This window comes from Pogoniulus pusillus, chromosome 6 (genome assembly GCF_015220805.1).
Source record: "Pogoniulus pusillus isolate bPogPus1 chromosome 6, bPogPus1.pri, whole genome shotgun sequence".
In the NCBI taxonomy this organism is placed as follows: domain Eukaryota; kingdom Metazoa; phylum Chordata; class Aves; order Piciformes; family Lybiidae; genus Pogoniulus; species Pogoniulus pusillus.
This window is the reverse complement of record NC_087269.1, coordinates 15,516,127-15,538,729: the sequence shown is the minus strand read 5'-3', so window position 1 is coordinate 15,538,729 and position 22,603 is coordinate 15,516,127. Positions and strand designations below refer to the sequence as shown.

The window sequence follows — 22,603 nt, the reverse complement described above, 5'->3', positions numbered from 1 at the left end:
TAAAGCTGAATTCGGCAGCACGAAAAGCTGTTACCTGCTGCTTCTGTGACGACAGGCCACAAAGCCTGGTCCTGTGCTTGTGGCAGAGGGACCGATGTGGGGAGGGCAGAGGGAGGACACAGTGGACATTACGTGGCGATGGTGGGAGACACACCGAGCCCCCGAGCTGCCTCTGTCCCAGCAACTCCAAGAAGGCTCTGATGGAAACATCTTCGGGAGCTCCAGAGTCGTGGCAAGGAGGCCTGCGGGACACTGTGAGAGCTCCGGCCGCCACCGCTCTCCAAGGCTGCCCGACGGGAGCCAGACGGAGCTCCGCAGGTGTTCGGCCCTCCCCGAGCGCGTCTCTGGCCCCGGCGGTGGCGCTCGGTAGGACCCGCGCGGCAGAGGCACGGCGATGACGACGGGACTGGGACTGCCTCGAGGGCTCCGCGGCGGCGGGACGGGGCGGCCCGGGCTGGGGGTGACCCGGCGGCCGGTCCTGAGAGACTCGGGGGGCCTCGGCTGCCCCCTCCCCCTGCAGCTGGACGAAATGGCTGAACATGTAGCAATAATGCCCCGGCATTCAGGCTGCTCGGCCCGGCCGGCCCTAATCAGCGGCCCGCGGACCCCCCTCCTTTCCCTCTGCGCTCCCAGAAAGGGGAACAAAACCCAGCACGTTTCTGCAGACCTCGCGCATAAAGCGCCGGGCCTGGGCCTCAGTGGGGGGCAAAGCGGCCCGTCAATCTCGGCGTCGGGGCCCCTTTGTCCCTCGCCTCCCTGCCACACCTTTTGTTCCCGAATCCAATAAGCGCCTATTCCCGCTACCTTCCTCGGCGGCTCCTTTCAGTGCCGGCCCGGCGGCCACAATGGGCCCGGCTCTGAGTTGCGCGGCCCCATTCAGCGCCCTTGGCACACTCACAAACCGGCCGGGCCGCCCTGCCCCGCGGGCACACCGCTGCGACCGCCCCGCCGCCGGGCACTGTCCTGACCCGGCCACCAGGCAATGGCCACTGGGCGAAGGAGGAGCGGGCAGCGGATATTGCACCTGGTTTATTGACTGACGCGGCGAGCTGGCGCTGGCAGTAACCAATACAGAGCAGACAGAGGGGCCGCAGCATCCCTGGACCCCGCCGTCGGCTTTTTAAAAGCAAAGCTGCTCCGCTGGAACGGCGCGACCGACTCTGGTTCGCCCGGCCGCCGCGGCGGCTCCGCGGGGCGGCGGCCCTCTGCTGCAAGCTGGGGCGGACCCGTTCCGTTTCGTCCCACCACTTCGCCGGTCCCGTGCCGCGGCCCGCGGGAGCGCCGGCGTCCCGCCGTGCCGTCCCTCCACCGCCGCCACTTTTCCAGTCCGGGGCATCCGTCGCGCAGCGTGCAGCCGGACTGCAGTGCGGGTGATTGACGGAGCCCCGGAGCCGCCGGGCCGTCCTGCTGGTCCGCTCTTGGCCATCAGTGCGTGCGGGCTACCAGGCCCTGATGCCCTGCAGTGCTCCCTGGCTGCAGGAGGGCCCCGATGACGCCTGGTGCAGCGGTTGACCGCCGCTGCCGAATCCCCCCAGGCTGCCCACGTTCACGAAAGGGCCGGCGGCGGCTGCTGCCGGGCTGCAAGCGGCTTGCATAGAGGCGCCGCCAGTGCCCGCGGGGTAGGAGCAACCGTAGCCGGGGTTGTAGGAGGCAGCGTTGCCGTAGCCGTAGGCGGGGAAAGCGTTGTAGGAGTAGGGCCCGTTGTACGCCGAGCTGTAGCCTTGCGACCCGCCGAGGCATGGTTTGCCGTCGCGGACCAGCACGGGTACGGCCACCCTGCGCGGCGGTGGCGGGGCCGCGGGGCCGCCCAGCTCCAGCGACTTGTCCTGCCGCTGCCGCTTGCACTTGTAGCGCCGGTTCTGGAACCAGATCTTCACCTGCGTGGAGGTGAGCTTGAGGCTACTGGCCAGGTGCTCCCGCTCGGGCGCCGACAGGTAACGCTGCTGTTTGAACCGCCGCTCCAGCTCGAAGACCTGCGCCTGGGAGAAGAGGACGCGCGGCTTCCTCCGGCTCCGCTGCTTCGGCCTCTCGGCCTCCTCCGCCTTCTCCGCCGCATCCAGAGGCTTCTTCAGGACGCAACTCTCTGCACGAAGAGGGGAGTACAGGTCATGGCTGCACCACGACGCACCGAGCATTCCCTGTTCCCGACGAGCCTTACGGCCGGACGAACGCCTGGCGCTGCTCCCAAGCTATCCCCTCGCCGCTACGCGCCCGCCGAGGAACAGGGGTGCGGGTGGGAAAGCAGCGCTGGGACCGGCCGCCTCCGACACCGCCTGTCTTTGCGAGAGGTTGGTTCGGCCGTCAGGGCTGGGCGCGACCCCCGCGCCTCCGGGCCGGCTGCGGCTTTACCGCTGCGGCACCGCGGGACTGAAGCCCGAGCCCCGTGCGGCACTGGGCACCTGCTCCTTGGAGGTTCCCACCGCAGCGGGCGCGATTTCGCCTAACCGTGCCGTTCCTCTCTCCGCTACCGAAAATTGTGGGGCGCGGGCCTGAGCCGAGAGCTGTGTTTCGCACCCTGCGGAAGCGCTTCTCGGGAAGGCAGCGAGGTGGGCGCAGAAATAGGCAGCGGCAACCCCAAGACGTGTCAGTCCTGGCTCGACATGCCTTTGGGACGCGACGACGGCGGGAACCGTAGTATCACTGAATGATGCCCAGCGGGCTGGGAACGTCTCGCGTGGAGCGAGCGCGGGCGCGTCCCGGCAGTGCGGTGCGGACTGGTACTCACTTGGATCGCGGGCCGCGGCATCCAGGTCCTCTCCCGGCCCGGGGGCTACGCAGGAGCCGCGGAGCACGGCGTGCACGTAGTTGTCAGTGGAGATCCTCGCGTCCGGCTGGCTGACGGGCGCTGCCATGGGGCTCAGGTACGACATCTTCTCCTCCTCCTCTTCCTCCTCGCCGTCGGAGAAGCGGGCGCCGTCTGCGGCCGCCAGAAGACATGCGGCGGGATGAAAGTGGTGCTCCAGGTGGTGCGGGAGCTGGGCCCCATAGTGTGGGTCCTGCTGCTGCTCCAGGTTGAGAATGTCTTTGACAGAGAAGGGGGTGGAGGTGACTGGGCTCGGTAACATCATCGGGGCAGCGTAAGCAGCCAGGCAGTCCCGCGGGCCCGGCAGCGCTCGGGCGGCGGCTCGATGTAGAGCGCCGCGCCCGGTGCTGGGGGGGGGGAGGGGGGAGTAAGCAGCGTAGAGAGACGAAGGGCCGCGCCTTCTCCTGTCTAAGTTGCCTCCATTAGCCCTGCGCTGGGGGTCTGCGTTTTGTTACAGCTTCTGCAGGGACAGCCAAGGGCTCTGGAGCCTCCTCTGCCCCGGGCCGGCACGTCACGGCGAGGAGGGGCCGGGGCCCGGAGACGGCCTCGCCATTGGAGGGAGGGGGAGGCAGAGCCAGCCCCCTCCCCGGCTCCGGCCGTGCGACCAGAAATAGCAATGTATTAAGGTTGCTCTCGTGAAGGCCGCTTCCCCGACGAGCGACCCGTCGGCGCGGCACCCTCGTGGTGGGCGCGGGGTCGATGCGCTGGGGTCGAGGTCTCCACAGAGAGTCGCCGCCGCCGCCGTCCCTCCCAGTGCTAAGCACACGCGTAGGTAGGTAGGGAGCCGAGCCCCGGCGCTGTCCCCCTATCTCTTGCCCTCACACGGCTCGGCCCGGCCTCGGGAGGGACGAACACGTGCAGCTCCGCTGGCCCGGCCTCCCCGCCCTGCCAGCACCGTCGGCCGCCCGACTCCATAAGTGACTCCCGCCGACCTGTATGCGGCGAGGAGGTGAGGTTCACCTCCGTTGCCCCGCAGTCCTGTAGGAGCCGCCGACAGACCCTCCGTCCTGGGCGAATTGTAGCCATGCGATATGCATGTAGCAAACCCGCTCCGCATCCCCCCGCACCCCTGATGCTGCTGCCCCGGTGCCCCGTAGACAACCTCCGCGACCCGCCAATCTGCTGCCCGCCTCAGCGCGCAGAAGCCGGCCCCGGGGAAGGCGCGTTCCGCCGCCGTCGCCGGATCGGGCCCCTCAGCTCCGCGCCCACCAGGCCCACCAGGTCCCGACCGTGCCGGCTCGGGAGGGCTGCTTGGGGCCGCGGCGGCACAAGGCTGGGACGGGGAACCCTATGCCAGGCACTTTGGTGTATTCTTTCGTTTTCTTTCGTTTCGTTTCGTTTCGTATCGTTTCGTTTTGCTTCTCCCGCCGGTAACGGGCAGCAAGCTGCTCCGTGGATCCAGCGCGGCGTACTGCCGGCGTGTAACGCATCGAGCCAGTCTGCCGAGCCTTATTCACATCGCAGGTCCACTGGCCCCGGGACTGCGTCGAACACTGGGCAAGAACCGTGGTGCAGCGCCGTGGGGCGTACCGCGGCACCGCGGCAGTGCCCAGAGGCCTCTGCACCCTTCCAAGGAGTGAGTGTCGCCGCGCTGCGGGGAGCGGGTGCACCGAAGGTCGGGCCGAGGGTCCCGGGAGAGAAATTTCGTTTTGATTAAAATCTTGTCGTCCCGCAGAGCTCGGAATAGCGCCGAGGCGACGGAGAGCCAGGCGCGGACGCCAGGTACGTGAGAGAACGGGGATTGGGCCTTCCCGGGCGCTTTTCTCAGATCTGTACCGTCCGGTGGCTCCACCGTTTACCAGCTCTGTCGGTGCCTTAGTTTCTCTGTCTTTCACCGCTCCTCATGTACCGGAGAACCATTTATCGGCGGCGCAGCCTGGGAGGAGATCCTGGGATTCGATGCACTTCGTCGCAGTTCGGGCGGGTACTTTGGTTCCTGCGGCGGGACCCGTTCGTGTTTTCCCAGCTCGTCGGATCGTTCCCCCACGGCACTTCAAATCCGTCGCCATAAATCGTGGCGAATTGGTCTGTTCTCGCCGCTTCTCTCCGCTTCCCGGTCCCAGCCTTCCTCCTATCCTGAAGCTGGACGATAGGTAAGAAAAAGCGCTCGACATAAGTAGGCCTGATCAGGGTCCGCCTCTGCCCCGTGCCGCCGGTGCGCGGAGAAGCACGGTGTTGCCACGTTGCTGCCACTCCAATAACAATTAGTAACAATTTGTAATAATTAATGCCTTGTCAGTGTTGCACACCCGCCGCCGGCCCGGGTCCTGCCTGCCGCAGGGCCCCACTGCCTGGGAAGTGCAGGCACGGAGGCCCGGCGGTAGCGCAGCGTGCCACCGGGATTCCTCACGGCTCCGTACTTCCCTCATCTTCGCGGCAGGGAGAACAGTGGCCGAGGCCGGTGCCCTTGGTAGCAGAGTGAATGACAGTTGCCGGGCTGCAGCCAGGGCCCAGTCCCGGCGAAGTTTGACTCGCCTGGTGGCACCACACTTCAGCCCGCAGCGGGATCTCGGACGGGCTGAACGCCAGGCGCGGCCTGCGGGGACAGAGATCCTGGGACAGACAGAATCGGCGCTTCGGGACGATTCCTAGGCTGGGGGAAAGGTTGTCCCATCGGGACCCGTTCGGTGTTGCCGCTGCCCGACTCAAAGAGTGCTCGGGGAACTCGCACTCTGCGGAAGGAACGAGGGTGGTCGGACTCGCGCGTGGGAGCAGCCCTGTGTTGTTGCGGCCTTTCTCGCGGCCGCCTTCTTCCCCCGCCACTGATTCTGGTGCCGGAGTGCGAGCCCACACCTTCCCGACCTCCCGCCACCCCCTGCTTTGGTGAGGTCGGCTCAAGCCCGCTTTGGCGGGACAGAAGCGGCCATTTCCCACTTGGGAAGGCCGAGAGAGAGGGTAGCTGCTCGGGCCCGACCGGGCCGGGCCGAGCAGCGCGGGGGTGCAGGAACCACGGGAGGGCGCAGCCCCGGTACCTGCTGGCGGGTGTCAGCCGCGAGATGCAGCTCCGGGGCTTTCCCAAGCCGGCTGGGCAGGGGTGACCGGCCTATTAATGGTTATTTTATTTATATCATTAGCGGCGTCCCCTGAGCTCTGTTTACAGCGGGGCCTTGTTGTCCTGGCCGCTCCTGCGCTCTGTTTAGACAGGGGATTATTGTAATGGATGGAGCTCGCCGTGCGGATGCTGCAGCCAAGCCAAGAACAGCCCCCCCCTACGGGCCCGGGGAGGGGGAAAACGTCCCTTCAGCGGCGGCGGAACACCGCGGCTGGCGGGCAGTCTGCCTCCCCTTCCCCGGGGCCCCGGGCGCAGGCAGCCCGGTAGCAGGCGGCCACGGCTGGGGGCCTCGCTCGGGGCGATGCTATCAGCTCCAGGGCTGCTAATTGCTCCATTAGTCTCGCGGGTGCCGAGTGCTGGAGCCGGCTCCGCGCTAATGGCCGTAAACAAACAAACACTTTAATCCAGCCCTGTCTCGGGGAGCCAACGAAGGGACGGCGGTGCGGCCCCAACGGGGATGTGGGAGGCCCTCAGTGGGCGGCACCCACCTGCCCGCCGCCCCGGGCATCCCGGGGGCCCGCGGGCCGGTGCGGACCCGCGCCGCCGGGAGCTGCCCCCCGCGTCTGGCTCTATTTACACAGAGCCTGCCCTTGTGTAAACGCTGCTCGCCGTGGTTTATCTCAGGGCTCGTCTGTTTCTCGTTCTCTGTCAGCAGCGCCCGGTGAAGGATGGCCCTTTCCCAGCGACTCGGCCCTGATTTATGTGAGAACCGCAGCGCGCCGGGGACGCCCCCGCACGGCGGGGCCGGCGACGCGACACGGAGAGGCGGCAGGTCCCGGGGGCAGCAACTCGCCGACGGGGCGGCTGATGGGGACGCGCCCGGCCCGACCTAGTCCGCACCGGCCCCGCACGCCGCGGACACCTGCCGGCGGCGGGCCCGCCCGGCACCCATGGTACATCCCAGTCCGGCACGGCGCTGCGTTGCTCTTGCTTCCGGGCCGGGCTGTCCCCGCTCTGATCCCGAGCCGCAGCGCCGCCCCGGAGAGTTCCACGGGGAGCGGGCAGAGAACTGCCCTGCCAGCATCATCCGTGTCGCTTCCGCCTGGGCACGGCCTCTGGCCCGCCGCGTCTACGCGTTGTAAAGAATGGCTTTTATTCCAGCCTCTCTGCTTGCCTAGGAGTGACTCTTTTTTCACAGTTTTCTGAAACGAAACCTTGTCTGTATTCCCCAGAATAGCAGAGGGCTTCAGCCGCCAGTGGGGCTAGGTCCAGGTAAGAGATGTTGCACATTCACCAAGCAGTGTGCTGTCTTCAGCTCTCACTGCCCTGCCCCAGCCCTGCCTGGGCAGTGCCCAGACCATCCTGCCCACTTGGGTCTGCTAGTCGACTCCTGCCTCCACCCCTCAGAGTCCTGGTCCTGGGAATCCCCTGGCTTGGCATTGGCAAGAACCACCCACGTAATACACATTTTCTTGATAAATACATCACTACAAATATTTGCTTTTCTTGCTTTGTTGGCATTGGCTGATTTACTTTTACATTACAGTTCCTCATCACAGTACAAGAGTGTACAGTTTGGAACCATGTCCCAAAACAAAGTCTGGATAAGAATTGTGTTTTCTGAGGGTCAGACGCAGAGTCTTTAGTGTCCTGAGAAACACATGTTTCCAGAGTGGGAGTTTGGTTTGGGGGGTAACAAAATCTGCATGCAAATTCCAGTGCTCAGCGCTTTGGAAGATAGAAGTGGCTCATGTGTGGGTGCTGGTCGTTGCAGTAAGGGAAGCTCAATAGATTTGTGCACAAAAGGGAAGGTTACCCTTGATATAAGTGCCTGAAGGACCTCTGAAACTGAGGCTGATGTGCTGAGCTTTGTGAGAGCCAGTTTGCAGGAGCAGGTAGAGGTCGTCCCACATCTGAGGCAATGCAGGATAGGAAATGTCAGTGCCAAGGACCCCCTCCTGCCTGCTTTCATTTGGCATGTCTTGTGCACAAAGGATATCCATGCTTCACAAAGACACCCTGCTGCACAACACAGCCCCGCAACCGTGGACGTGCAGAGGGTAACAAAACATCTCTTCCTCTGGAGGAGAAGTTGTCGTAAATCACAGCTTACTGCTTGTGCAATTAGATGATCCCATATTGAGGACAACACCATGGACACAAATACACCATCCCATTCCTAGAGCAAAACCTACAGCCCTTCTGGGAGCTCCTTTGACCATGCCTGTAAAGCTGTTGTTGCATGTTTGTGTCCATGAGGTTAAGAAGCTGGGCTGAAGCAGGCCTGTGGACTACTTGCATCCCATAAGGCTTAAGTGGAGCCTAAGTGGACCCTGGGCCTTGTGCTGGCAGCCTGCCCAGCACTGGATTTCAGCTCCAAGCCCAGGCCTGCAGCTCTGGTTCTTTCATGTAATCCTGCTGAGGTCAGCGGGTTTCATCCTGCTCCCACCACAGCCCACGGGACGGTTCACACGAGAGTGGCAGGGTCAGGCTCTGTGTTTGCATGTGCTGTAGAAAATGGAACAATTAAGATTAAACCAATTACATTTTAACAGGTCTGGAAAGTGTTTTATTACATAATAAACAGGAGGGATTAGCTGTGTTGGGCTTCACCGCATGTGTGCTAGCAGAGATACTCCTTGCTGTCTGCAGAACTTGGTGTTCCTCTGGACTGGGGACCTCCCTGTGCTGCTGCTGGGCCAGCCTGACGACAAACACCCAGTGCTGGGAGTGCAGCTGCATGCTGACTTCTGTTCCAGTCCCGTACCTTCCCCTGAAGCATTCTGGGTGCAATGTTTTTCGTAGCCTAAGCTAAGAAGAAATTTTGCAAGTTACTCAGTGGCTATTTCTATGGCATCCTTCAGAAAGAGGGAAGCCCTGGCATTTCTGTACAGGCATGCTGTTGAGGAGTGAGTGGGCTGGGTTTACGTGAGGTGGTGACACATGTCTCATCTTGGAAACAGCTGATAAGTTCCTCTTGTTTAGGGCATCTGCCCGGCAGCCAGTCCCCACTTCTGTTCCTGCTTAATCAAGATTCCTCCAGCTGCATGCAAGGCTTGTTCCTGTGTGGATGAGGCCATCCTGGGCATGGCTACTCCCAGAGCTCGCAGATCTGCCCTAAAAATGGCACACATGCCAGTGTGGTTTCAGGGTAATTTGTCTGAGAAATGATGTAGGAGCCAGCTTCTGGCAGAAGTTATGCTGCAACCTTGGCTGAGTGCATATATGGGGCAGTGCACAGGCAGTCACCTCTGTGTGGTGGCACTCACTTAGCTCTGCTGGCATTCATCTATAGGGGCTGCCATTGTGTCTGAGGGGCACTCACAGCCAGAAGCTGTTGCACAGCTTTAACTTCTCAGCGCCAACTTGTTGCTGGCCAGTTCAGCAGGGTTGTGTACAAATACTCTCCTGCCTTGCAACAACCTTGCAGCTGGGAGTGAGGGAGAAAGACAGAGGCTGGGGGAACTCATCCTTTCTGTCTCCACTGGATAAATACAAGACAAGGTCCTGGCAAGCTCAGCTGAAAGGCATTTCGCACACTGTTTCCAGAGGCCACTGTGGGCAAGCTTCCAGTGCCATGGTAGGTTTTTATCTGGAAGTGGAACGGTTGGTGCAGGTCAGGACCATGGCATGTTCACGGGCAGCAAAGGCTAACGGCTCCCTGACTAGCTACCGTGCCTGGAAAGGTTAATGACAGAACATGATTTGTCTGCACACATCTAATGCCTACCTATTCTTTAATTTTCCTTTGACATACTTCACATATTTTGCCATGGCTCCTCGTGTTGATCCCTCCTGTGACAGACCCTTACCAACGGCCACTGTGTAGAGCAGTCCCTGGATTCTACATGCATGCAGACAGGTAGGAGATTTGAAAGCTGCTGTTAACAGTCTGCCTAATGAATTCTCCTCATAGTTGCTGTGCAGAAATTGTTAGTGTATCTTGATGATTAAGAATTTTCTAACAACAACTCTGAACCAAATTATAAACTGTTTTTCTATCTTGGAGTGGAGACTTGAGAGAGGATTCCTAATTGTTCTCATCCCCTCAGGGGCCAGAGCTGGATTACCCCACACAGGCTTCTTCTCTTCAGACTTGTTTTTAGTCTATCGGTGGGCTCCCTGTCAGACCAAAGGGATAGGAAACGTAGTTTTCCAGATTTAAATCTCTCCCCTCCACCCTTCATTCCACTTACACCTCTAAGGAAGAGCATGGATTAGAAAGGATTTGCCCTCATGGGGCTTTGGTTTGGGTTTGTGAAGATCTATCCTTAAAAGCTTTGCTGCTTTTTTTTTTTCATCCCCATGTAAACCTGACTCCTGACTTTACAGTGGGAATGGGCAGAAGTGAGGTGCAGGGTTGTTTGGAGAGCAGAGATCTCCTATTTCTTTTGAAATACCTGCCTTTAAATGGCATTTCCTCTTGGAGACAATGGCTTAACATGAAGGTCAAGCAGGTGGGGATATGCAAGGGTGGTGGATGTTTCAGGAGCAGGGCATGGCCAGACTCCTGCTGTGATTGCTGTGCTTTGGACACAAGTGCAAAAGGCTAGATGGGCTCAAGGCTCAAATAAAATATGCCCCTGTGTCAGCAGTGACAGACAACTTGGGTGTCCTGGCATGTCTCTGTGCCACTCATGTTCCATCACACTAGAGGCTGTGGGCATCCCACCCATCCTGGTGCTCTTCCCCAGAACCCATTCTCCACTGGGAATGATCCATGACTGCCCCAATGTCATGTCAGGCCAACAGTGCCAGGGCACTAGAACCATAGTGAAGGCAGCCAAGAGATAGCACGAGGCCAAAGCAGCTCTTCCCTTCCTTGTCCTCTAGTTTACTGGAGAGGCAAGAGGCCATGCTACTGGTTGTGCCCCATTCCGCTGGAAGTGCTGACGCCTGTCTGGCTGTGAGACACCCTCCAGTCCTGTCCCGGGCATGTCCCTCGTGCCTGGCAGTGGTGAGTGGGCACCATGCCGTGTCACAGGGCTACCCAGACCTAGGCGCCCTTCTCCAAACATCCCTTCTGCTGTGCACCCACGCTAGCCCCATGGCTCGCCCACGTCCGCCCCTCACACCCGCCTTTGCTGACGGTGGGGAAAGTAGGAGCCATGTCCTTGTTCTGACCTTCACCTGACCTTCCAGTAACACTCGAGAAACCCTTGGAAAGGCTTTCTCATTGTGCAGCCCCAGGGTTTCCAGGGAATTAGTCAGCAGGCTGGAATTGTGCTCTGTGTATGTGACCCCCCCCAGCTCCCCCCCTACTCCTGCCTCTCCCATCTCTGGAGCCGGACCGGTCCAAGAGATATGTTGCCAGGGTGACAGCGAGGTGTGATGGATGGACAGAGAGTGGCTGCGGAGTGGCAGGGCCGCTGGTCAGTAACCCAGGGCTGTGTTTATAAGAAGGAAGAGGCTGTTTCCTGGAGCTAACATAATGCAGCTCTAAAAAAGGCAGGGGAAATACATCATGCGAGGAGCGCAGCCCTGGGAGGGGAGGGCCGCTGGGGAGCCCAGCACCAAAGTGAGCCTCCAGGTCAAGGTGCCTTTGACAGGGGCCTTTTTTATAGGCCATTTGCGTGAGAGTTCGCTGCTGTTTCTCTGCAGCCCTGACAGCGGCTCAAGGCTCAGCCAGGGTTTGGGGAGGGTCTAATCTAAACTTACCATTTTCAAGCCCTTCACTTGCAGGACCCACTGATTTATTTGGAAAAGAAGCAATTGTTGCTGACTATTACTGTTGTTTTGTTGCTGCAGAGTGACAGTCTCCCTTCTTGGCGTGGGTCTGTGCCCTGCCCTGCAGTGAACATTTGGAAACGCAGGGAGCCAGGGAAGGACCCTGGTGTGGAAGGAACTAAGCAGCTGAGTCTGCAGCCCCCATCCACCTCTGCTTTCTGGGCTCCAGGAAGCAGCAATGCTCGTAGTGATGGACCTGGGCTGAGCTAGGCATGGCAAGCAGGAGAGGGAACATTTCACACTCCTTCCCAAATGCCAGCCATGGTGGTTTTCTTCCCTTTAGCCACACTGCAACATGCAAGGTCCTCGTGGCCAATGTCAGCATCTCCTCTCCTGCAAGGCTAAGGGCTCTGCAGCCCTGCACGCCCACTCCTGTGATAGGTGCAAGGTTGTCCCGGCACCTCATGTTGCTCCGAGCCTTGTGGACACACACTCCTGAGATCACACCCTTCTCTGGAGGACCTAGCAGTGGGAGAAGCACCAGCTCCTGATGCTGCAGATGGGAAGCGTCAGTCTCCACACGGCCGCATGGGAGGTGAGCCCCTCGGGTAGGCTCGGACACCGCTGTTCCCTCACCCTGCCCTGCCGTTGTGTCCTCCATGTCTTAATCACTCCATCTGTATGGAGAGCAGTGCCCCGGAAAATGGCCCTCGATTTTTCCGTGTTAAAAAAAACCTCCATGTAAAGCATTTCAGAAAAGAGCTTCACAAAAAAAGAGGAAAAATCGAGACTTATTCATGTCTTAAGTCACACCATGGTCTGAGTAGGCACAAATTGCTTCTACTGCAGCAGTAAAAATATTGATACTTTAAAAATACTTTATTACTTTTATTCTTACAATGCTTCAATGGCTGAGTGATACTTTAGAGGTTTCTCTCTCTCTCTCTCTTTTTTTTTTTTTTTCTCTTACAAGAGTGCCAAAGCTTTGAAAAATGTCAGAACAGGGAAGAAAGTATGAGCAAAGAGAGGAGGAAGTCTAGCACAAATGACAGGCAGCCTTCAAGCAGCTTCAGGGCAGGGGTGAAAGTCAAGAAAAACATGAAAACACAGTGCCTCCAAACTTTGAATAGCTTCCTGGTTTAGGAAACTGAAATCAAAAAAGAAAAAAAAAAATTAAAACATCCCAGTGAAAATTTAAATGAAAATAGTATCCACAGAGTAGCTTTCAATCTAATTCATTTGGTGCAAGAAAATTTTCAGTGATTTTTATATGACAAAAGTATTATAATTTATTTTTCACATTGTTAATAATAATTTTGCCTCAATCTAATAATAAAAATTCTCAGTTTCCACCTTTCCAGCAAATATCTGGAACCAACTCAGGAACTTTTTCTTTTCTTTTCTTTTCTTTTCTTTTCTTTTCTTTTCTTTTCTTTTCTTTTCTTTTCTTTTCTTTTCTTTTCTTTTCTTTTCTTTTCTTTTCTTTTCTTTTCTTTTCTTTTCTTTTCTTTTCTTTTCTTTTCTTTTCTTTTCTTTTCTTTTCTTTTCTTTTCTTTCCTTTTCTTTCCTTTTCTTTTCTTTCCTTTCCTTTCCTTTCCTTTCCTTTTCTTTCCTTTCCTTTCCTTTCCTTTCCTTTCCTTTCCTTTCCTTTCCTTTCCTTTCCTTTCCTTTCCTTTCCTTTCCTTTCCTTTCCTTTCCTTTCCTTTCCTTTCCTTTCCTTTCCTTTCCTTTCCTTTCCTTTCCTTTCCTTTCCTTTCCTTTCCTTTCCTTTCCTTTCCTTTCCTTTCCTTTCCTTTCCTTTCCTTTCCTTTCCTTTCCTTTCCTTTCCTTTCCTTTCCTTTCCTTTCCTTTCCTTTCCTTTCCTTTCCTTCCCTTCCCTTCCCTTCCCTTCCCTTCCCTTCCCTTCCCTTCCCTTCCCTTCCCTTCCCTTCCCTTCCCTTCCCTTCCCTTCCCTTCCCTTCCCTTCCCTTCCCTTCCCTTCCCTTCCCTTCCCTTCCCTTCCCTTCCCTTCCCTTCCCTTCCCTTCCCTTCCCTTCCCTTCCCTTCCCTTCCCTTCCCTTCCCTTCCCTTCCCTTCCCTTCCCTTCCCTTCCCTTCCCTTCCCTTCCCTTCCCTTCCCTTCCCTTCCCTTCCCTTCCCTTCCCTTCCCTTCCCTTCCCTTCCCTTCCCTTCCCTTCCCTTCCCTTCCTTTCTTTTTTTTTTTTTTTCCCATATGGAGCCTCATTTCTGGCTCAGGTTTTTGCTTTTCCCGTTTTTTCCTTTGGAGGAGTGTTCTGTCTTCGGCGTTGTTCATGCTTCCCTGGCTCTAATTCATGCAAATACTGCCGCATGCACAAATTCCTCAAGGAATTCAATATTAATCAGCAAATACTTTTCTCTTTTTGTTTTCAGCCCAGCCTAATCACTGTCTGAAAGCTCATTTCTTAAGAAAGTATTTCATGGGGTTTCTTATCTTTAATACTTGCGTTGTTCTGAGTGGCTTTTAACATTAGGTTCTCTCACTTGCTTTCGGTTTAAAACACAGATTCAAATGTGGGTGTTTGACTCGGATTTTGTACAGCTGTATTTGAACAACCTTTAAAACAACGATCCTTGTTTTGGAACTCTTTTTTTCCCCCATGTATCTGTTACAGTTGCCAGCACAAGCTAAGGTGATACATACTTCATGAAGCCCCTGTGCCAGAAGCCCAGGGCAGCACCGCCTGTCTGGGGGGAATTGGATCATGCAAGTCAAAAAGTAGCCCCAGCCTCACTGCACAAGTGTTATGGGGCTGCTGAGCTGCAGTCCTCTGAGATCAGCCATGCCTGTGGGCTGCTGTTTTTATCAAAACACCGTTTCACACTGTTTCCATGACCAGTTCTAGTTTGATTCGTGGCAGTCCAGCTGTGGCACCTCTAGACGTGTGCTGCCCAGAGGTGAAAGCAGAGCTGGTCCCAGGGGACAGGGAGGAGGTCCACCTTTCCAGCTCTGCGGATTAGGACTGCCTTGCTCCTCTGTGAGCCTCCCAAGATGGCTATGATATTTCTAAAGGACTTGTCCATGTGCTGCAGTAAGTCTATCAGTGAATTTCCTCATTGCACAGCATCAGCTAAAGCAGATGTGAGGCTTCCGGGCAGCCCCCTTTTGCCTTTCTGCTTCTGGACCCTTAATGGTTACTTTATATTTTTATTAATCTAAGAAGGTGGGGGTTTAAAGATTCCTTTGGCCCAGTGCATGCTCATCCCTTCCTCGCTGGTCCCAGTCCCAGGATACCTCCAATGAGAGGGGCTGCTGCAGATTGGAGCTGCAGTGGGCAGGACCCTGCTTGCCTAGCAGTGTGACATGGCACTTACACCTCCAACAAAGTGGTTTTGGGGCCTGTTCATATTTCCATGTCAGACTCAGAGCCCAGCTGGGTGAATGGGCTGAGGCTTTGATTCAGACAAAGCGAGGAGCAGGGAGAGAGGAGGTTGCAGCATGAAGCTGCTGTGACGGGATGTTGCTCTTTGCAGGGTTGCCTTGTTCTCCGAGAAGGACGATGGGCTCTTGCATCTTCTTTGCAGAGGCACTGAGCCTCTTGCCCTTGATGCCAAACCCAGCAGATGCTTACCCGCAGCCAACGGGTCAGAGTCCATGCAGCCAAGCCTTTTGCTCCCAAACATGGGAAGCCTGAGTGCCTTCTTAGCTCATTGCCTGCTCCAGGAGAAGCTCTGTCACAACCCCTGCCTGTGGAAGAAGGATGGTCCCAGCATCCCACCCTCTTCCTTCTGGGGGGCCATATGCTGCAAAATCCACCTCGCGCCGGCGCTTTCCGGCTCTCTGTGAGAATGTAGTTTGTGGCTCCTTCATTGACTTTGAAGAATGTCCCTTTATTCACAATGTTATTTCCTTTAATCACTGTGAGGTTGCAGGAAATCTTCTTGGAAAATTGTTTCAGATTGGCTGGAATCACTGTACTGTTGCAGGGATGGAAAACTCACTTGAACTTGTTTTTATTTTACCTTAAAAAGTCACTGTCCCCAGAAGGTTCAGATGATTTTGGATAAACATGTGAGTTCCGAGGATTTAGTTGTTGTTAAGCAGGGGTTTTTTCCTTCTTTTTTTTTTTTCTTTTCCTTTCCCAAATGAACATTTGTATCTTTCCAAGTTCCTGAGCTTTACTCAAGACTAGAGGCACAGAACTAAAGGAAAAATCAACCACTGGCAAAACCAGATTTAAGTCAGGCAAATATATCATTAAGGGACACAACATAGGAGTAGAGATAACAAAGTGGTGACAGATTTGGCCATCAACTAAGAGCTTAAGCAAGTGAACTTTTTCTATTTGAGGATATCTATGCTGACTGACACTGGAAAAGCAAAAAATGTGCTAGATCTTGGCTTTCAAGGGAGTTTAGCTCCATTTCCACATGACACTATTGTGAGTATTGGAGAAACATGGTCTAGATTGAATGTGTGGCTACGTGGGAGCACATCTGACTGGAAAACTGTATTTAAATGGCAGTTACCAATACTCAACTCTCAGGCAGGATCTGGTCTGGGTCTAGAGCTATTCAGTGCTTTCATCAGTGATTTTTATATGCAGCACCAGTGCGGTAGGGCGTGCAAGAGTGTTTTTGTTAGAAATTGGAGAAATCTGAAATAAAACTGTCAATAAGAGTAAATATAAGCCACTTGCTGTATTGAGAAAATTCAACATTGAAAGCACTAGCTGAGGAATGAGCAAAGTTGCTCTGTGGGAAAGTAGCTGGAGGTGACAGTGGGACCCATACAAAGAGTGAGCCAGCAGCATTTCGAGTCAGAAGAGCAAAATCAGGCTGGGACATATAAACAAGGTGTTTGTAAGACACCTGGAATGATCCTGTTGCACTTAGAAAGTGATAACCTGAGCACTGAAAGACACTTGAGGCTCAGCATTTGAAGTTGCAGTTCTTGGAGAAGGCCCAGGGAAGAACGAGATCAGAAATTCGGAAAACATGACATACTGGAGAAGGCTGAAGGACCAGGGTAGCTTATTATCAAGACAAAAGTTCTACGGGGAAATAAGATAAAAGTCTTTAAATACATAAAGCCGTGCTACAAAGCATGAGATAATGGGCTATTCCTTGTTTTCAGGGTGGGTAGAAGAAGCCATAGGCTTATACTGCGATGACTGCAGTAAGAGATTAAAACTCGTTTTTCTTGGGAGCCGTCTTCACCACTAGAGACTGTGTTTAGGGAGAGCTTAGAAAAAAGCTCCACCAGGAAGGGTTTGCTGCATTTGGGGGCAGGCAGACAGGCTAGGCAACATTTCAAGGGCCTTCCAGGCTTACTTTTTATAATTCTGTAGATATGAATACTAAAAGGAGAGACCATTTTGCCTCTAGCCAGTCTATTTGAGAGTGGTCCTTGTTGGGTGTATTTTGCTTCATCTAAGAATGTCATCCAGGCTTCCATCATCTCCATCAACTTTTTGGTTTTTTTTTGTTATTCACTCCCAAGCACTTGTTTTTTTAATCCAATTTTTTTACAGTTTTTCTGTATCAATGTGGTCCTACTTTTCCTGGGATGGTTGTATACTTTGTGCATTCCCTCTCAAACCCTGCACAGAGATACCTTTTCTTTCCTACCCCATGTACTGCATGCATATGCTTGGGATCCAAGAGTGTCCTGAGGCAGACCCCTTCTCACTCATGAATTTGCCTGGTGGCAGAGTCCTGGTGTTGCAAGCTCAGGTCTTGTTCATGGCTTCAGTCCCATCACAAGGCCCCTGTGGGTCATCTGTGGGCTGGGTGTTTTTCTGTTTCTAAAATGGGACTAACAACTGTCATCCTCCTCCATCTGTGGGTTTGCAGATGTCAACTGTTCAGTGTTTATGCTGAGGCCGTGAGATGGGAATTTTTCTATGCCTATTAGTAACATGATGTATTTTTACTCATGATACTTAAGAGCAGAGTCAGTTGTTAGATCACCTATGCTGATCTTCCCAACTGCCTCATCCTGTTACTTTCTGGATCCAAATAACTCACTGTTTCACTAATGCACAAAAGCATCTGGTCTGAAGGAGCTAGGGAGTTCATGGTCTGGTCTTACTTAATCAGTGATGGTTAATCTGCCAGCTAATCAGCATTGCTCAGAAAATGCATGTTGTATTTCTTATGCAGGTTTGTCTGGCTTTTAATTTCCAGCCATTGATTCTTGTTCTACCTTTCCTGGCTGGAACAAAAACGCTTTAGCACATGGTATTTTCTTACCATGACAGTACTTGTGCAAATTTGTTAAGCTTTTTTAAGAAGAAGACAGGTTGAGCTTGATTCTTTCACTGTGGGGTGAGTTCTCCTGCACTTGTGTCTTTTCTGTGGCTGTTTTCTGCACCCTCTCTCATTTCACAGAATAATTTTGGTCTCAGGAGCTCTGGCAGTACAGGCCAGGCCTCAATCCACTGAATTCTGGAAATGTCTGAAGACACAGATCCCACCACCTTGCTGGCTCCCTGTGCCAGTGCTTAGCTTTTAACCCACCTTGTGTCTCCTTCTTCTGGCACATACATCCCCAGGCTGTCTGCAAGGATGCTGTGGGAGACACTAAAAACAGGGCCAGTACTGGAGGGTTCACATCTATGGTTCTCCCTTTGCATCTTTTCAAAAGGGAGCACCTGGATAGTCACAGTGCCTCAGAGCCAGCATCCCATCGCTTGCTGTGTAATCCATGCCTTTGTAACTCCCATTCTCTGTGCTCCCTGCTCTGATGTCCAGGGCTGCATTCACTATGTGTTCCTAACATCAAGCTCACAAACAGCTGGGCCCCCAAACCAACCTTGCTTTAGCCCTTGCCACTCAGGGGGACAGCCCACTTTTTGGGATTACGTATCCACCTTGGTGTTCAGCTCAGTCAAAACCTACCATCAGGTGACTCCATCCCCTTTGTCACACAGGGAACACAGCTGAGTATATGCTCTGTGTCTGCAGTGAGTTGGTGCTGACTTTCAGTTTGCTTGTGCCTGTGCTGAGTACCCAGAGACCAGTGCTGACCCTTCCAGACACCATTTCAGCAACCTCCCTACTGAGAATGATTTCTGGAGGCCAGATAGGATCTAGGTAATGAATGGGCAGTCAGCATTACTGAGGACAAATACTTAAACAGGGTATTATTAAGTAGCTTGCAGATACCCCACAGTCTGACACCTCCAGCCTTGCTGATCCCTGTTTCTCTGAAGCCATTGCTTGGTATTATTAAGTAGCTTGCAGATACCCCACAGTCTGACACCTCCAGCCTTGCTGATCCCTGTTTCTCTGAAGCCATTGCTTTTGGTCCTTCAGGCATTTGAGTCCCTGCTTGAGTCTTACTGACAAACCTCTTGGTCTGACATTTTCAAGCAAGATTTCCTCAGGAGATCCTATAAAGACAGATACAAAGACTAATAATATCCTCACCATATATGGTGCATTTCATGCTTGGTGCCTTACCCTGCATGCCGCATGCAGCCAGCTGCTTACCAGCAAGCACAAGTTATCCAACCCATCACACTGCAGAGACCCAAGGCTCAGGTACAAAACAAAGTATGGCCAAACCCCATCTTTTCCTTCCATCAGCATCAACGCTGGACGAGTTTGAGCTGCGCAGTGCAAATGACTGCTAACACTTATGTGCACTTTTACAGTGTAGCATTTCAAAGGGCTGGTTACAAGGAGGTGTGTGCACATTTCCTGTACGTCTGGCCAAAAATCTGATAGTTGAGAGTGCTGGGGAATCCAACAGTTCTGCAGAACATGCCATTTTGATGTTCACAAAAGACAAAGCGTTGCCAAAACCTGAGGAACAGTGTGGAAGTCGCCAGCACTATTTTCCTGCTCCTAGCTTTGCTTAGTTTTATTTCTCTCTGGACTCCTGTGACTGTCCAGGTGGCTTGATATTGCACAGTGCAGGTCACAGCCCTGCCAGGGATAGTGATGAGATTTGTCCCACCTGTAATGGGGGCTTAGTCTTAGCCTTGCTATTCACTGGCAACTCAGAGGTGGCCAAGGTGTGAGTGACTGCAGCAGTGCCAGTGACAAGTGTCAGTTTGGGGGAGTGCAGGTGTCCATCTTCAAAGGGTAGGTACATCCCTAGGTGCCAGCCATGCCATCAGGGATGCCTTTTTGTGCAGATCAGCCCCTCAAACCTGGTCAAACATGCTGGAGGCTCTCTAATGGCAAGGCAGGATGACAGTCCCGGTGCTCCTAGGTCTCTTCTCATGACATCCGCCAAGTCCCCTTCCCGCACTAATCTTGTCCTGCTATCCAAAACAATTATGGAGGACTTGTTGTTTTTGGCACAGTCCTTTATTTACAAATCCCATCCTGCTTATAGCTCATGGTTTCATTATCCTCTAGATGTTTATAAGAGCTCCTTTTCTTAATATTTGTGCCATTATTTTACTAGGGACTCGGGTGAAACTTTCCAGACAGTAATTGTCTGGCTCATCCTCTCCCCCACCAGCTCTTTCTGCAGAAGTGCACATCTCCATGATGTCCCTGGCTGCCCGGGGTTCCTGGTGAGACAGGTACGGTCAAGACTATGAGCAACGGCAGGAGGTTTCCTTGCTCTGAGGATGTGACAAGGGATGTACAGAGGGGGCAGCTCCATTCCCCACTCTGCATGTGCATCCTTCAGCCCCTCTTTGCTGCACCTGGACTAGTGATGTCCTCCCACAGCCTTGTGCTCCTGATTCTCTGTTTCCTGTCCTGTCTCTGTTTCCCCAAGCCCCTGTGCTTCCCCTTCCCAGGCTCAGGGCATGGGTTCACATCCCTGGCTGGAAGATTAGTCCCTCTGTGGGCTTTCAGCTGGCTGGGGACCACATCCTGGGAAGGCAGACAGTGGCAAACCCAGCGCTGGGGTTTTGGGGTCATTAGCATGGTGCAGACGTGGGTCGGCAGCTTATGCTGTGCATCGCTCTGATGCTGGTCCCTGCCCCTGGGCTGTCTGTCACAGGGGCTTGTTTAACCTTCTTTGCCACAATATCTCGCAGTCTTTAATCTGTTTATCCTCTAACCCCGCTATGAGGTAAAGGATAGTTATCCTCATTTCAGAGGTAGGGAACTGAAGGGATTCTTTTCAAATGTAGATCAGTGTTTAATGATGCAGAGATAAAGATTTTAAAAACATGCCTGAGACAACAGGCATAGGGCGTGTAACTGAGCTGAGTGTTTCTGCAAATTCCATCAAGCACCTCTGCTTTTTTCAGCTGGTGCTGTTTTGGGATAGACCTGGTGCGGGGACTCATGAATGTCAGGCAGGCTCTGGCCTTGCAGCCCACGAGCTAGGCACAAGCTGGGCATGGAGAAACAAAGCTGATCCTGTGCCTACAGTGCAGGTTCTCTGGGTATGTTGGGGGAGTGCAGAAACCACAGCAGCACTCAGACACTGAAACCTGAATTGCACAAGCATGCATTGCATTCAGGGATAAAACTTAAATCCTGTTTGTGCTATGAGTGTGTGCATAAAAGTGTAAGATAGAGAATAGGAGGGAGTGCTTGTGCAGCGTTCCTTTGGTAATGCAATGCAGGGAGTACTGAAGCTGCTGCGCTGCTGAAAGAGGAGGGAGCAGTAAGAGCAGGCTCTCTGCTGTCAGTGCCTGAGCAATTGATAATCTACAGTAGGTCTGCTGTGGTTTGTGCAGCGATCCTGGTGGAGGTGTCACTAGCTGCTTGCCGCACAAGCCTTTCCCGGCGGCTGGTGGCAGCGTTTGGTGAAGGTCTCCCTGCTGCTGCTGCTGCCACTCTTCGGCAATTGTTGCTGTGCTTGTGGGAATGCAGCGGCTTGCGCTGCGCGGAGGTCAGTGCTTTTGTCTTGCTGCGGGGAGTTTATCTCTGCGGATCTTGCCTGCTTTCCTGGGTCAGGCTTCACCTCCGCTGTTATCAGCAAATGCAGGAACAGCCCAGTCCAGAGCCAGGCTGTATAGGAACCTCTCGACCCCCTTTCAGGGGGAGGCAGGGCTCTGATATCTCTCCCACGCCAACGGGCACCAGCCAGGCCCAAGCCTGAAGGCTGGGGATGGAGTATGCGTAGCTCCATGTTTGCCATTCTCTCAGTATCAGTTCAGCAGTGCAGTTTCTGTGCACCCTTGCAACATGGGTTGCCGGCAGTGGGCATAGCAGTGTGCTGGCGGCAGCCCCATGCTTGCAGCATGACCATGTGTCTTGCAGTGGTGCAAGCAGTGGTGCAAGCAGTGGTGAAGGAGGAGGCTGTTTAGCTATTGATATTCTCCCTGATCTCACTTCCCATTTGGTCTTCTACCCAAAATACAGAGGGGACAAATCCACAGCAGTACCAATTCTCCCTTCTCCCCTGGGCTACTGTGTCCCAGTTCATCCTCCCCTTCCCAGCAGCTCCAGCCGGACCCCTCCAGCTGTCTCCACAAACCCAAACCATTAGCATTTCCTGTTCAAACACTTCCAATAAATAAATGGAGACATCATGCCACAAGCCCGCAAGTGACCCAGAGGTGGGTCCGAGGCTGGGATGGACATGACCACCCAGCACCCGACCCCCTGGCTGGGTGCCAGCCCTGCCTTTGTTTGAATTCCCGGGTGAGTAAGCGCTTCTCTGACGCCAGCCACAACGCCATAAGAAATTATTTTTGATATTAAATAAATTGTTTTTAGTAAATGTGCTCCTACACCAAGGTCCAGAAGCTACCCACAGCACCAGACTCCATGCAAGGGAGCTGGACTCTTCTTTCCTGGCCTCGTCCCAGCTGTACTGGGGCACAGGCCCTGCCTGGTGAGCACAGCTGGGACTGACTGGGCTGCAAAAGCCTCCATCCCACTAGTCCCACGGGTTCAGCTGGACTCCCACAGCTGCCCAGCAGCCTGCATGCTGCAGAGGAGCAGCTCCTTGTGATGTGTCAGGTATCTCTGTCACAATGTGTGTGCTAGACTCACTGGTGCAGGGACAGAGGCTTGGGAAGAGGATTTACTGCCATTAGAGACTGCAGCTATCTCTTCAGGCTTCTCAAAACAAGCTTCCTTCGTTGTGCCAAAGTCCAGCCTGCTCCAGGGCTTGGGATACGTGGGCACTGACAGCCCAGTATTTTCCCCATTGGTGTTCTGCACCCTCGGGACATCCTTTAATGACCAGAGTACCAGGTGTCAGCACCTGTGCAGGTCGTGGTCCTTGAGTCAGTCTCCTGACATCTGCCAGTA

General features: G+C 54.4%; 1 protein-coding gene across 1 annotated transcript; it reads right to left on the bottom strand.

Moving 5' to 3' along the window:
- Positions 1-1,013: 1,013 nt before the first annotated feature.
- Positions 1,014-3,213, bottom strand: NKX2-3 (NK2 homeobox 3). The gene is made up of 2 exons (XM_064145612.1): positions 2,726-3,213; positions 1,014-2,083 (listed from the first exon to the last, which is right to left on the bottom strand). Exons 1-2 carry the CDS (start codon positions 3,066-3,068, stop codon positions 1,440-1,442), a joined length of 987 nt encoding a protein of 328 aa, XP_064001682.1. The 5' UTR covers positions 3,069-3,213; the 3' UTR covers positions 1,014-1,439.
- Between the last annotated feature and the right edge of the window lie 19,390 nt (positions 3,214-22,603).